General features: G+C 43.3%; 1 protein-coding gene across 10 annotated transcripts in view; it reads left to right on the forward strand.

Annotated features, from left to right (window-relative positions):
• The window catches only part of ank1a (ankyrin 1, erythrocytic a), an 81,833-nt gene that overhangs the window by 40,402 nt on the left and 25,826 nt on the right, over nucleotides 1-15,605 (forward strand). For 8 of the 10 annotated variants that reach the window (XM_019861344.1, XM_019861320.1, XM_019861330.1 and 5 more), the window contains 18 exons: nucleotides 3,881-3,982; nucleotides 6,081-6,179; nucleotides 6,926-7,024; nucleotides 7,285-7,383; nucleotides 7,565-7,750; nucleotides 7,825-7,923; nucleotides 8,774-8,872; nucleotides 8,947-9,045; nucleotides 9,185-9,382; nucleotides 11,274-11,372; nucleotides 12,224-12,322; nucleotides 12,471-12,569; nucleotides 13,509-13,706; nucleotides 13,789-13,887; nucleotides 13,996-14,094; nucleotides 14,182-14,379; nucleotides 14,467-14,565; nucleotides 15,141-15,239. In XM_019861344.1, the coding sequence (XP_019716903.1) occupies nucleotides 3,881-3,982; nucleotides 6,081-6,179; nucleotides 6,926-7,024; nucleotides 7,285-7,383; nucleotides 7,565-7,750; nucleotides 7,825-7,923; nucleotides 8,774-8,872; nucleotides 8,947-9,045; nucleotides 9,185-9,382; nucleotides 11,274-11,372; nucleotides 12,224-12,322; nucleotides 12,471-12,569; nucleotides 13,509-13,706; nucleotides 13,789-13,887; nucleotides 13,996-14,094; nucleotides 14,182-14,379; nucleotides 14,467-14,565; nucleotides 15,141-15,239 (2,169 nt within the window). The remainder of the gene's footprint in view (nucleotides 1-3,880; nucleotides 3,983-6,080; nucleotides 6,180-6,925; nucleotides 7,025-7,284; nucleotides 7,384-7,564; nucleotides 7,751-7,824; nucleotides 7,924-8,773; nucleotides 8,873-8,946; nucleotides 9,046-9,184; nucleotides 9,383-11,273; nucleotides 11,373-12,223; nucleotides 12,323-12,470; nucleotides 12,570-13,508; nucleotides 13,707-13,788; nucleotides 13,888-13,995; nucleotides 14,095-14,181; nucleotides 14,380-14,466; nucleotides 14,566-15,140; nucleotides 15,240-15,605) is intronic. The other 2 variants (XM_019861373.1, XM_019861363.1) reach the window with 2 other exon arrangements.

Consider the following 15,605-nt stretch of genomic DNA (forward strand, 5'->3'; position numbering starts at 1 on the left):
TCCGCTGATCCATGTTCCCGTAAATTGTATAAAAACACTCCGATCCCACTCTCTTTTGCAGCGCAATTTGTGCACATTTAACACTGTAACCTGATAGCATGATAAGTTGTCCACTGCAGTAGCCGCTGTCCCTGAATGGGTTAAATTGTTCATAATTTACTGAACAGGCTTTTCCCCGAGATGAACACACAATAGTGGTAAGATTTCAAAGATGTATGATTTGGTCTTGGTGCTCTTACAGCAAACCTGAAGGGTGAAATCAATTAAACAGAAAGCGAGAGTGTGCTTTTTTTTTTTTTTTTGCTAGACTGCTGCGGTTCACTGAAATCGTATCCAAATCCCGGATGTTTGGCAGTGATATTCTTTCATTGGCATTCTATGGAAGAGCTACAGGATTGAGCTCCCTTGCACTGCTAACAAGGTCCTAGTTTAATCCCTATCTTGATTTCCCTTCCTGAGGCCAACATGTTCAGACTGCGAGAAAAGAGATGTGGATTAAACTGTCAGGCTCCTGGATGAGTCAAGCTGTTAATAGACGGTGAAAGGTATCAGAACACGTACTACATTACTTGTACCATCCAGTACAGCAGCTTTAGGTGGAGCAATTTCCCCCCTGATTTACTTCAAATATGATCAATAACTATTCACTCAACTGAAAATAATGGTTGACTGTTTTGATAGTTTAGAAAGATTGCCTTCAAATGTGTCAGCATGAAAATCCTCATGAAAGGCATAGAACGGAAAGATCTGGCAGGACAAGTTCCTTGTTGCCACTCTTGTGCCACTTTGGTCCTCTCATCATAGCAGAATGTTTTCTATTCTGAATAAACGGCATAAACAAGTGAGAAATGTGATTATACGAAGCACCCGCGGCCCAATGAAAACCCCTCTGTTGTCTTCTCGAATCCAAATGTCTACAATTACATGGGATCTGCATTCTGCAAATTTTGATTCTATTATCCAGTATAATTGACTTGCTGCTTCTCTGTTTACTCTCACCAACACAATTAAGCCTTTGTCCAAATGGGGATCCTTCAGAGGAAGGCAAGGATGTTGGTCTCGCACACACATGCACACAAACTCTGAGCTTTTAGACACTGCAGTCTACCAGCGAGGGGGTGATGTCATTCTGACTGCTGCAGCACCAGCAGAACAGAAACAAGGTAGTGGGGGGTTTGTCATAGATGGCGATTTTTGGTAAGGCGAATTTTGGCCTCCACTGTGAGTTAAAGAATGTAATTTTGCATTCTCTTACGCCAAGCACGTCTTCATTAGTGTTACTCAACCATGCACAATTGCAATGTTGCTCTTGTTTATGGTGGAGCTGTGAAGCAGGGTGTTTTATCTTGTTTCTTTTCCTACAAATAGAATGATAAATTGGCTCACGCAGCTTTGTTCAGCCCAAGAGTGTGAAGCGTGTCCTTTCCCTGGGAATAATCAGGGAGCAACACATTTGTCTAAATTATGCCATGGCGTCCCAGCCAATGTAACGTAAGCAACTTTGCCCCCCCCCAAAAGCTAAGGGTGTTTCTCTGCATGCGTCTGTTTATTTCTGAGTCAAGGAATGGGTGGAGTTCATCCATCCTTATCTCGGTGCACAGACATTTCATGACGCACGCAGATAGACACAAACACAAAAATGCTTCACTTAGGTGAGAAAGTGTGTTTGTCATTCCCGCGATATTAACATTCAGCTCTGTGGGCAAGCTGTTGCCTGAGCCCTTGTATTGGGGGGGGTTCCTAAGGTGTCACCATGGTGGATGTGGGCCTGCATCAGCTGTGTTTGCTCCCACAGTGATGACAGGATGTTTGGGGTGTCACCATGGCACTTTAAAAACATTTCATGCAACAGCATGCCAGCCTGTTGTCCTTGGTGCATTTTATATCTTAGAACAGTTTTGCATTGAGTAACATATTTACAAAACAGTTTTACTTGCTGACAGAGTGTAAAATGCTTGCCCTTCATTTGGCCTCATGCAAAATGGGTTAACTTTCCACCTGCTTGTTTTTACCAGTTTCTGTGAGTTATGCATCATACTCTCTATGCAATAACTGTGATTCAAGAGACAACTATGGTTGTTTCTTGTGATCGCAAGTCGAGCTGCAGTCGGGTCACAATATTGATGGATGGCGTGTATGTGTGCGAGTCAGATGTTGGGTTATCATCTCCCAATAGAATGGAATAAGAGAGTCCATTCAGATCGGAGGCGTACTCAACTCGGCAACTGTGTAAGTAATGCAGAGACATGCGCTCGCTCAACCAATCCAGAAATAATAAACCAGAATGTTTTACTAAAATAGACTTTCAATTCACATTTTCTTTTTTTTTTCTCCCTAATCCTAGTAGCTGCTCCAATTTGGAATGAGTGAGAATTTGTCAGAGTGACTGACTCAGGAAAGTGGCTCAGCAGGGTCAGCGTGCTCACACAAAGCACCACGATTTATGTCGCTCTAAATGCTTTATTTTGAACTACCCAACAAGAGAAAGTGTTGGTATATATTTTGTCAGGAACAAGGAGTGCATTGTGCATGCAATTAATCCGGGAAGTGTTTTAGCTGGAAGCAGCTTTTGCTTTTCGAGTTTCTCTTTCGAGTGCGATCACTCCAACCTTTTTTTTTTAAAGTGACCTCTGTCTTTGCACAGTGCTTTGCCATTAGAGTCATGCTGAGGCTATGCTGTGTCGTTTGTTGCTATGCCTCTGCTGCAGGCATGTGGATCCTTTCACTACTTTTTTTTCCTTACTCAAGCTCACTGCCTCTTGTCAAAAGAGGACCAACGAACTGCAACAATAAACGACACAGCTTAAGGCAACGTGGTACAAAGTTGAAAGGGGAGCAGAAAAAAAAAAAAATCCGCTTCAGCGGTGTGTTTGTGATGTAGCATTAAGTGTTGTGCTGTCCAAATGAATGCATTGCTGAATTTATAGTTTTACTGACCAGTGTGTTTAGATAGATCGATAGATAGTTAGATGTAAGGAAGAGTATGGTGCGCCCCGGCGAAATGAGATGAGAGGGTGCAGAGTGTGCTGCAGTCATGTTCTGCCCTTTCTTACTTTTCCTCCTTTCAGTACTGCATGAGTGATCATGTTTCAGCAGCGCCCCCACCTGCCCAGGAGTGGCATGAAACTAGTGCGCACAAACAAAACGTGCATGATAAGAAGGGCTACGTCGCCAATGTATATTTTGCCACCCAGTTCACTATGACTTGGTGTTGCTTGAACAGACAATGGCATTCAAATGTCGCATTTGCCTTTTTACTTAAATCGAGTGACTAGATTTTTATGTGGAAGCGTCACAAATGAGAAGCGAGCGGTACCTGTTACCTTAAACTTTAGTTTTCCTTGTTTTGGGATGGCACTCAGTTTTTTTGTTTTTGTTTGTGTTTTGTTTTCTAAAATTTGGATTCAACATTTTGACACTTTTTGTCTGGTGTCCCAACCATGGTGATATATGATGTACAACAGTCTGACAAACTGTGTTGAACAGGAAGAACCCAAACAGAGCGAAGACTTCACCACATGCCACGATGAAAAGATGACAAAATGCGAGCCTAGTTACAACAACATTCGTTCGCCTTTCCAGTAAACTTCCATTGGACTATCCTGCTTGATGAAATCATGGCTTTAGGTCACCCGTAACAGATATCACAGCATTCAGTACACTTCTTTCTAAGTGCTGGTGGCTTTAAAATTCACTACCAAAAGAACAAATGATCTCAAGCGAGGAGTGAAATGAGTGGAAAGCTGATGGGTCATTTTGAACAGTCCTTATGCTTAACCCAACTGTCTCTCTCTATTTTCCTCTTTATTCCTCTTCTTTGTGTGTCCTTTACTTTACCCCTTATCCCTCCCTCCTTTCCTTTTGTCCGCTGTGTTTGCAGGCAGATGCTGGCAACAGTTTTCTCCGTGCGGCCCGTTCTGGCAACCTGGACAAGGCTCTGGAACACATCAAAAATGGCATTGATATCAATACCGCCAATCAGGTGAGGGAGTTGTGAGAGCTCCATTTTCGAGATGTGATCATAATGAGATTTCATCGCAAATGAAACAGCTCCCTGGATGGATACGATCTCTTTCAAACGCGAAGAGAAATGACCTAGAAAATGTGACCCTATGGACTGTTGTCTCGGTCGCCTCCAGATGCTCTGTACTTTGGATTTAAATCATAGGTGTGCATGATGTGTGCAGTAATCCAAGTAATATTATAGTTGTTTGTGCCTTTGGACTCTGCCATGTACTGTATATGCATGCTCAGCCCTCCAGGGCAGGTAATAAATGGGCAAATGGTGTCTTCTTTGCACCACCTCTTTCATCCTGCATCCTTTTATCTGGTGCTTGTTCTCCATGGTAATGGGCCTCCGACTGCTGCCCTCAAGCACTTGTAACGTGACCACAAGCATGAGTACAGTCACTTTGTCACTTTGTCCTCAACATCATGTCATTCTTTATGTGGACCTCAACAACACAGACCTCTCGTGACAAGACACGCAATGAGGAGAGACTTTAAAGTACCGGTAGTTAAAATTTCCAAACTGCCTTTAGACAAAACTATTCATTCTGAAATTGTAATTTAAAAGTCTGTGAATCTTACTTACTTTTTTCTCAGTGGCTTGAGGTCCCTGTAAAGTGAAAATTGATTGTAAATGTACTCAACAACAGAGAAGAGTGTTCTGAACAACCCCGTTAGATCCCCAAGTATTTAAAAGGAGGCTTCAAAATTGTGAAAATCGCTACGCTCTTTTAGGCACTATGGGCGTGTCCACTGAAAGCGCTGAAGTCACGCCCTGTTCCTCTGTCAACTGTCAATCAATGATCAGTTCTTCGACCTGGAAAAATGGATGCTACTTTGCCTAGCATCTTTCTTATGCCTGCACATAACTTACAAGTTTGAACGACAAACGTAACAAAACAAATATATCTGCTGGAAACCTCTGGAGACTATTCCCCCCCCCCCCCACGTCGTGACAACGAGGCGCTCTACAGTGGCCATACCAGTGTGAAGACATTGTTCAAAAATGTTTCTCTGTGACTCAAGGCCGACAAGAGGGTGCTCTAAAGCGGCATTGCCATCCCGAAGCCCCGGTCCACACGCTGGCTGTCAAGTTGGCCTTTTAAACAAACCCCTCACCTCCTGTTCCCTCGCTATTCCGCCTTTCTCTGCATGAGTGCGCGTACTCACGGCAGAGAAAGGACAAGTTGCACAATAGGAGCCACACCAGGCAAGAAAATCAAGATGTGCCACTTTTTATGCAGCGCACACGCACGCTGTCTTCTAAAATAAAGCCCCAGATGTCAATGATACAAATTGACCGGCACTGCTGGTTGTGACTTGAACATGATGCATTGCCATCCTGCCCGTGTGACTTACGCTCGCTTAATATTTTGGTCCAATGGGGTGGGAGTTGGAGTGAGGGTGCCTCTTTACTATGGCGATGGTGATGTTGGTGTCTTTAGAATGGCTTGCTCACCGGCACACTGCTTCAGTCTGTTTTCCTTTATCTCTCAACCCAACAACAGCCTCCCCCTCGGTATTAGTGTGCTGTTTTAATTCTCCCTCGTTATTTTGCATTTTCCTTCCTTGTCACACCCCTCTCCTGCATTTGCCGTAGAGTGATGGTCTGCTGTGGTCTCTCCACTCAGAGGAATAATATCAGTGGTGTGGGAAAGGTCCAACCTCACATGTCCTGTGCGGCTGAATGAAGGCTGTGTGAGGTCAGACCTATCCCACACGGCTTGTATTCTTCCCAGCCACGAGACCAACGGCCTGCCATCTCGCTCCAGTCCTCCTCCTCTGCCGCCGTTCGTTTCTTCTGCTGTCATTATCATTAATCCAATGAAAATGGTTTCATTCTCATTTTCATCTTTGTAGACTTTATTTTTGGGAATGATCTGTGGTGCACTGTGTCAGTTATGGCCTGGTCTGGTTTGTGCGTGTTTTGGCTTCTGTGTCAACAAACTAAATCTTTATCATGCATGGTCTACATACTCCGTGTGCCTGTCTGGTTAACTCAGTGGCACTATGCTTTATTGATTCGGGAATCATTGTGTAAATCTTGCCTATAAAATGATTTTCCCCCTCAGAATGGGCTCAATGGGCTTCATCTGGCCTCAAAAGAAGGCCATGTCAAAATGGTGCTGGAGTTACTTCACAATGGAATTGCACTGGAGACGACAACAAAGGTAACTCGCCGAGCAGCAGTCTGTCCGCACCAATGACATTTTTACCAAAACTGTTGATGAAATGCAAATGCGGAGTGATTGTGCAGCAATGTTAATCAATATTCTTAGTTAAATAAAACAAGTAGATGTTCAGGAAGCAAACTGTTGTCTCGCCAGCAGCCATTTTCTTTTTCTCTTTTTTCTTCTTTTTTTGTTTTTCCTTTCTGTTCATCTTTAAACTGAAAGTACATTTGCATGAGAATCAACATTGTTTTTGTGTTTTATTGTGTTTACTGTTTTTATGTTATTCATTTAGTGTTTTAACCGTCTTTGTTTTTATAAATCTGAGTTTTACTTTATCTACAGCACTTTGGATGCAGCCTTGCTTGTTTTAAAGCGCTCTATAAATAAAGTGAGTTGAGTTGCAGACGGAGTTATGGCCACTCAAACAATCAGACGGTATATTAGTTGCCTTTGATGCTGAATACTTTTGCGCATTGAATCAGTCGTTTCTTGAAAGAAGACAATTGAAAACGACAAACAACAAAATTTCCAGTGATCCCCAATCATTCATCCATCCACCCATTTTCCAAGCCGCTTATCCTCACGAGAGTCGGGGGGTCCCGGATCATTACACGTCAGAATATTTATCTCCACGTCCACTATATGATATTAGCATACAGAATGACGAAACTGTTCAAACATGTTCAGCACCATTTGTCACCGTAACTGTGTACTTTTGTTCCCGCGTATCGGTGTTTACCCAGAAAGGAAACACGGCCCTGCACATTGCTGCCCTGGCGGGACAGGAGCAGGTGGTCACAGAGCTGGTTAACTACGGTGCCAATGTCAATGCTCAGTCGCAGGTGAGGCCCCCCATGCTGTGTGCTCTCTCTCTCTCTGTCTCTCTCTCTCTCTCTCTCTCAGCTGCTTTTCTATCCGGCGCCTACTGTGAAACCATTGTATTGTACTGACAATGCCGATGTTCACATGTGTCTTTGCTTCTATATTTGTGAGTATCGGTGTGCATCCTTGTTATGTGTATGTGTAACTATCTATCTCGTCGCTTTTGGCATCTCTGCTGTGTGTGCGTGCGTGCGTGTGTGTGTGTTTATTTCTGAGACAGAAGGGTTTCACTCCACTCTACATGGCTGCACAAGAAAACCATCTAGAGGTTGTGAAGTTTCTTCTGGAGAACGGGGCTAATCAGAGCGTTCCAACTGAGGTACCAAAGAGCAAGAGACGTGTTCAATCAGTCATCCAACAAATCTGCTCGATGATATCCTGCTGATCCTGACTCGTTGTCAAACCATCGTGTTGTGTGCTCATCAGCCTTCACCGCTGACATTGCTCTAATTGTCTGTGTGCAATCAACCTGCCTTCTGAGTTTCTGCCGTCTTCTACAGGATGGATTCACTCCTCTGGCTGTGGCTCTACAACAGGGCCATGAAAATATTGTAGCGCTGCTCATCAACTACGGCACCAAGGGGAAGGTCCGCCTCCCTGCGCTGCACATTGCAGCACGCAATGACGATACACGCACGGCTGCAGTGCTTCTGCAGAATGACCCAAACCCTGATGTGCTCAGCAAGGTACGTGATGCTGTTGGAGTTATGATCATCCATTGAATGAGTGACACTTAGGTACCACTTTGTTGTCCTTGCAGACTGGATTCACACCCCTCCACATTGCTGCACATTATGAAAACTTGAACGTTGCCCAACTTCTTCTCAACAGAGGAGCCAATGTTAATTTCACCCCAAAGGTATGGAATTACTATAGAGTGAACCCCAATTTATAGTGGGAGATACATGCCCGACCTAACCATAATAGGTGAAAATCTGCACTGTAGACACCTATATGTATATTTTTTATCCTCTCAGAAGCTTTAAACACCTTTAAAAACACTGAAACTTAATAAAACACACTTAAACTTGTTAAAACCTGTTTTTTAAAGTGCTGTGAATCTTAGTGCTTCTTCTCCTGCGCTCACTTCCAGTTCTCCAAATATGAGGCAAAGGCTACCTCATTCAAGCTCCTATTTGAAGTTCAAAACGGACCCATAAAACAAGCAAGAATAAAGCATTGGATGTTGAAACGCCGAAATGTTCAACAAATCGATTTCGACAAAAAGCCTACTAGCTTCATGCTAACATATAACTCAAAATGCCACAGGCTAACGAAAATAGATGACAGTAATGATACACTTTCAAAGCAAACAAGGAAACAGCAACATATTCAAAAAGAGCATACAGCAATACTCACAGGTATATATATTGTCCATGTTCTGTAGGAACAACAACCATTACTGGAGTTTGGAGCTTGGGGACCTTTTCTGCCTCTTCTGTTTGCTATTCTTCATTTGCTGCATCTCTGACAGTCGATCTCAGTGCTACCCGGCATGTTTCCGCACAACATTCCGCACTACATGAAAGGCGCACAGCTCTAAATTTGGACTTGACTGTAAAAAAATAGTTTTGTTTTTTTAAATTATGATACAGCAGGTGTGCGAATGATGTATCAGCATATAGCGGGGGAACATTGTATGCTCGTGTGATTTCTTTTTTTCCACTAATTTCGCGTGTGGATCTAATTGCGTCTATATATCTATATAGAACGGCATTACACCTCTGCACATCGCATCCAGACGGGGGAATGTGATCATGGTCCGACTCCTCCTGGATAGAGGGGCACAAATAGATGCCAAGACCAAGGTGCAGCATCTTATCACAGTCTTGGATTCACTCCGTGCTTTTCACTGCCACTAAAAGATACTGTCTCTCACCAGGATGAGCTCACTCCTCTGCACTGTGCAGCTAGAAATGGTCACGTCAGAATAATAGAAATTCTGCTTGACAATGGGGCCCCCATCCAGGCCAAGACCAAGGTAATCCATTTTGAGTCAAGAACCTTTTTTCTCAAGCAAACTAAAACTAATACTGACAATAATTTTTCATAGTATATAATATCATATATATCTGCAGTTTTTCAAGGTACTTGAATGTCAACATTTCTTTTTTTCCCAGAATGGCCTTTCTCCAATCCACATGTCAGCACAAGGGGACCATGCAGACTGCGTCAAGCAGCTTCTGCAGTACAACGCAGACATTGATGACATCACGTTGGACCACCTAACACCTCTACATGTGGCCGCACACTGTGGACACCACCGAATGGCAAAAGTTCTGCTTGACAAGGGGGCCAAACCCAACTCTCGGGCACTGGTCAGTGACTTTTAAACCTGTTACCACACTATATACTTAGCTTCAGGTAGACCTGCTCAATCGAATGAGATCCATGACATGAGCTGTAAGAGATCTGCTTTTACAAAGTGTTAAAAAGTTTATTTTGTGTAGAACTGCACTGTATCACACACGAAGTGTTTTTAATATTTCAGTTAGCCTACGAGCACTAAAATAAGCTAAACATTATAAACGCCTCTTAGTTTACTGCAGTTTTTCATTCATCCATTCTCTTCATCTTATCCGGGATCTGGACACAGAGGCAGCAGCTTAAGCAAAGAAGCCCAGACTTCCATCTCCCCAGCTTCTTTGTCCAAGTTTTCTGGGGAAATCCTCAGGTGTTCGCAGGTCAACTGGGTGACATAGTCTCTCACGTATTCAGAGTCTTCCTGGGGCCTCCTCTCAGTAGGACGCGTCCATACCAACTCACCAGAAAGTCATCTAGGAGGCATCCTAACAAGATGCCCGAGCCACCTCTCCTGGCTCCTCCACCTGAATGACGAAGCTTCTCAGCCTTTCTCTAACGGATAACCGGGTCTCCCTCATGAGGAAACTCATTTCGGCTGCTTGTATGCGCCATCTTGCTCTTTCGGTCAAGACCCAAAGCTTGTGACCATAGGTGAGAGTAGGAACGTAGATATATTAGTAAATCAACAGCTTTGTCTTTTGGCTGGGCTCCTTCTTCACCATGACAGATCAATACAGAGTCTGCATTACTGCTGACGCTGAACTGAGCGGTCTATCTATCTTCCGCTCCATTCCTCTTTCAATCATGAAAAATACCCCAATGTACTTGAAATCCTCCAATCGAGGCACAATTTCGTTCCCGACCCGGAGAGAGCACCCCAGCCTTTTCCAACTGAGTAGCATCGTATCAGATTTGGAGGTGCTGATTTTCATCTCAACTGTTTCACACCCAGCTGTGAACTGGTCCAGTGAGAGATTACGGCTTGATGAAGCCAACAGTAGCAGATCATCTGCATAAAGCAGGGATGTGGTCACCAAACCGGACCTCCTCAACATCATGTCTCCGCCTAGAAATCTATCCACAAAGGTTATGAGCAGAATCGAAGAGCAGCCATAGTGGAGTCCATCCAACACTGGAAACAAATCCGACTTAGAGCTCTAAACTCTGACACGAGTCATTACAGGGGTTGACCAGCCTGTATCAGGTTACCCATGTACGATACTCTCGAAGCAACCACCATAGATCTTCTTAGGGGATTAGATCGAATGATTTTTCCAAGTCCACAAAACACATGTAGACTGGTTGGGTGAACCCCCATGCATCTGTGGATTGTGTAGAGCTGATCCCCTGTTACACAGCCAGGATGAAATCAACACCGTTTCTCCTAAATCTGATGAGCCGGAGGTAAGCCCGATGACATTCAATGAGAACTTCTCAACCTCACACACCAGTGTGTGCTGCTCCCTGCCAGAGAGGCAACATTCTACGTCCCGACAGCCAATTTATGTAGCTTGACACTGCAGCGCCCAAGGCTCCCGAATTCGGCTGGCACCCAGCCCTCAAAGCATCCAACCTCATTGGCCACCTCCCATAGGTGGTGAGCTCATAAGAAGTTCTGCAATGCTTTACTTCTGAAAACTTTAACCACATCAGGAATCTGCAAACACATCATTGAATTAATTCTTGCTTATTAAAGCAGAGCATTAGTTCTGTAAAGGATCATTGCAAGAATTGCCCTTGCAATGTATGTCATACAGTGTCGTCGTAGTGTCCTTGTCTCCTTTGAAAATTATTATTGTAGCGTAAACTTAAAGAAGTGTCTGGTGAGGTCGTTTGAATTGAACTTTTCCAGCTAAAAATGTATGCACATTATGTACTGAAGATAAATTATTTTCCTATTTTCAGAACGGCTTTACTCCTTTGCATATTGCTTGTAAAAAGAACCACATGCGCGTGATGGATCTTCTGCTCAAACACGCAGCATCATTAGAGGCTGTGACTGAGGTAAAGAAATGAAGTACGGGGGGTTCACAGTTTATGAATGCAGTAGGTTCCAAGAAGTTGTTCACAAGATGAATTGTTCTTAAGTTGAGACACATGCATTTCCAATCTATAATTGCCATTTGAGGTCATTACACAAAAAAAAACCTGTCGTGAGGTGCCAAAGAAAAGGAGACACCGGACGTGTCTCAATAAATACTTTACTCCTTTTGATGGCCAAAAACACGCAGTCAACTGGAAGTCCACCACACACAAACCACTCCTTCCCGAATGCACCCCGCAACGATTAGTTCCATGGAGGAATTATGTCAACAAGCACCACAGTCTTACTGTACTGTAACTTACCTTTAGAGTGTGAATACATAAACGGAAGTGGAGTTAAGAGAAGTTATTGGTGGTGATAGGCAAATATGATCGCCGGAGATTTCTTATTTTTGGTGGATTCCTTTAAGAGTGCCAAGTTCAAGTGAGCTGCTGAATTGGCATTGTTGGGGACTCAGGTGCTCACGAAAGCATTGCTGAGTTTTCAGCAGCCTGAGTTGTCTTCATTCTTCTTCTTCTTCTTCTTTTTTGGTGTTTAATGGCACCTGACAAGCTCACGGAAGTAGTCTTCCTCTTCTCATCATAGATGAGTGTTGGAAATGCATGTAAGGAGCATAACCGCTTGGCATGTTGCGGCAGAAAGAGGAACTACATTATCATACAGTATGATGTGGCACAAGGTTACAAATATGAAATTACAAACATCCGTAACTTGGAGACCTCCTGTACTTCAAAATAACATATCATAATTATTTGTGTTCTTATATACCCAATGGCCATAGTCCTTCTAAAGCAACATTGTTTTTAAATAGTCTGGCTTGACGCCCTTGCATGTGGCATCTTTCATGGGCCACCTCAACATTGCCAAGATCCTTCTGCAGAAAGGAGCTTCGCCCAGTGCTTCTAATGTGGTGAGTTATATTCTTCGATGACAAGCTTAGTCAGAGCGTCTGGGTTACTGTGCCGATCTTCTTTAAGAAGTGATGCGGTACATTCATTTTGATTTTGATGATGTAGTTGATGTATGTATTTGTCATTTGTGTGTGTGTGCGTGGGCAGAAAGTCGAAACCCCCCTCCATATGGCTTCTCGGGCAGGACACGTTGAGGTGGCAGAGTTTTTACTACAGAATGCAGCACCAGTGGATGCCAAAGCCAAGGTGGATATTTACACTTCCATCACCTCAACTCAACTCAACTGTATTTATAGAGCACTTTAAAACAACCACCGCTGCTTACAAAGTGCCATGGAACAAAAATAAGTCACACAACAACAAAGATGGTTAAAACAATAAATGAATAATGAAGACGGTAAAAAGCACAAAAACAGTAAAACTAAAACCAAGTCTCATAGTGAGTAAAAAGCCAAAGAATAACAATGTAATATAAGACACATTTTCAAGACGGGCATTGAGGGGGCTTTAGCAGGAGGTCATTTTGAAGAGACGAACCAGCAATCGAACAGGCTTGATCCCCTCTGAGCCCTTACATAGTCCTCGGTACCTCTAATAGCACCTGGACCGCTGACGCAAGCCACTGGGCAGGTGCAAAGGGGTAAGAGACCTCAGAGAGGTAAGATGAGGCGAGACCATTTCAAGATTTAAAAACAAATAATATAATCTTAAAAAGAATTCTAAAATGGATAGGGAGTCGGTGAAGGAACGTCAGAGTAGTAGTTATGTGCTCCCTCTTATAAGTACCAATGAAGAGATGAGCAGCAGCATTTTCGACTAACTGGAGACGCTTGATGGAGGCTTAGCTGACTCCAAAACAAAAGTGCATGACAGTAATCCAGCTGAGATGTGACGAAGGCATAATTTACTGTTTGAAAGTGCTGTTGGGAAAGGAGAGGAGTTATCTATGCATGACATTGTAGGCAAAGAGTAAATGCCTAAACACGAATCAAAATCCCAATCTTTAAATGGGATTTGAAAAATGAATAAAATATTCTGAATTCTTAGTTGCATTTAGAACTTTAAATCAATTTTCTCTCCACACACCAAAGCAGCAACCTTAAATGTGTTAAGCTAAACATCACAGTGAAGCAACCAGTTATGTAAATGAGTACATTTCATAGCATCTCTCACCACATTTGCTAGGATGACCAAACACCCCTGCATTGTGCGTCTCGAATGGGCCACAAGGAGATTGTGAAACTGCTTTTAGAGCACAAAGCCAAACCAAACTCCACAACCACAGCAGGACACACGCCTCTTCACATCGCAGCCCGGGAGGGTCACGTGCAAACTGTGCGTATCCTGCTGGACATGGAAGCACAGCAAACGAAGATGACTAAGGTATGACGCAAAGTCCCGTTTGGTTGTTTCGGTCTTCTGACTGTTCAATAACGGGTCCATACTCCCAATGGTGTCTGTGCAGAAAGGGTTTACTCCGCTTCATGTGGCTTCCAAGTACGGCAAGGTAGATGTGGCTGAGCTGTTGCTGGAAAGGGGAGCGAACCCTAATGCCGCCGGGAAGGTAAGAAACTCTTGGAAAACTGTTTGGAGACTGTGTTAAACTCCATACAAGTCAGTTCAGACCTATCCGGCATGCTGCGTATGTATTTACCGTGATACATTCTTGCAGAATGGTCTGACTCCACTGCACGTCGCTGTGCATCACAACAACCTGGATGTTGTCAACCTGCTTGTCAGCAAGGGGGGTTCACCACACAGTGCAGCCAGGGTAAGGGATCATTAAGTTCATTCATACAGTAAATGTGATTCATGCGACGGGACTCATTTGTAACTGCCCCTCATAATTTGTATTTAGAACGGCTACACCGCCTTGCATATCGCAGCCAAGCAGAATCAAATGGAGGTGGCTAACAGCCTGTTGCAGTATGGAGCTTCAGCCAATGCTGAGTCTCTACAGGGAGTCACACCTCTCCACCTGGCCTCGCAGGAAGGAAGGCCCGACATGGTCTCTCTGCTCATCTCCAAACAGGCTAATGTCAACCTTGGCAACAAGGCAAGAAGACCGTTTAGACATATTTGTGTGCATGTGTGATTTAAAACGTGTATGACTTCTTTCTTTCTTTCTTTTTTTTCACTTCAGAGTGGACTGACACCACTCCATCTTGTGGCACAGGAGGGACATGTTGGCATTGCTGACATTTTAGTGAAGCAAGGAGCCTCGGTTCAAGCGGCGACGCGGGTAAGGTTTCTAAAAACGATGCAATGGCCTAGATATGCGTTAGTAGTTGGTGATCAAAATGGCAGCACAACAAAAGATACAGAAAACTTGATAAGCACTGCGAACATGATTAAATCATGTTATAATGTTAGTATGTGCTGTAAATGTCAATTCAAAACGACTGAATATAGATTTTTGTTTCATGATTGTCAAAATACTTGACCAGCAGCCATTAAGTAGTAGAGGTCACTGAACATTTTTATGTACTTAGTCACATCACTTATATTTCCGATAACTATAACAACTCCAACCATATTTGCACAAGTTCCAACTTATCAAAACAATGCTATTGTTAGCATGTTGATGTGGCCCTATCGACAACCACTTCTCACGTGGTCCCTTTATAAAACTATTTTACCATCACTGCCATGGATATGTCTCAGAAACTAAAAATGTATCATGAAGAATGAAATGTATACAATCAGTTATTATGCATGAAATAATCAACTTCATTATGATTGAACTTCAGTCTTTTTTTTTTTTTTTTTAAAGCATTAGTGTTAAAAGTCCCTGACTGTTTAAATGTGTCATCTCAGATGGGTTACACACCTCTCCATGTCGCATGTCACTATGGCAACATCAAAATGGTGAAGTTCCTGCTGCAGCATCAGGCCAATGTCAACAGCAAAACACGGGTGAGCTCCTCCTTCGGGTTGTGAAATTCATCTGCAACAGATTTACAGCGGAATGGCTGTACATGAACTAACTGATACAACTGTAACACTCAGTGTAACGTATCCTAACTTATAAAAGCAATTATGCATTTGCAGACAAGCCATTTATTCAATGCATATCGTGTAGTTGTGTGTACAATGCGGACAGAAGGATGTAGCTTGGGGGTAACGCAGGAGCCCCTGGCATCTTCTCCTAATTTAACCTCTCAGGCTTAATAAAAGTAGATTTGTCTATGTTGACATGGAAATGATGGATGTTGCGGAGGATTTGGCACTTCCTTTCGAGGTTTGGGGGAGATCAAATGGAGTAAAACATTTGCCTGGAAC

Source organism: Hippocampus comes, unplaced genomic scaffold (genome assembly GCF_001891065.2).
Source record: "Hippocampus comes isolate QL1 unplaced genomic scaffold, H_comes_QL1_v1.1 scaffold147, whole genome shotgun sequence".
In the NCBI taxonomy this organism is placed as follows: Eukaryota; Metazoa; Chordata; class Actinopteri; order Syngnathiformes; family Syngnathidae; genus Hippocampus; species Hippocampus comes.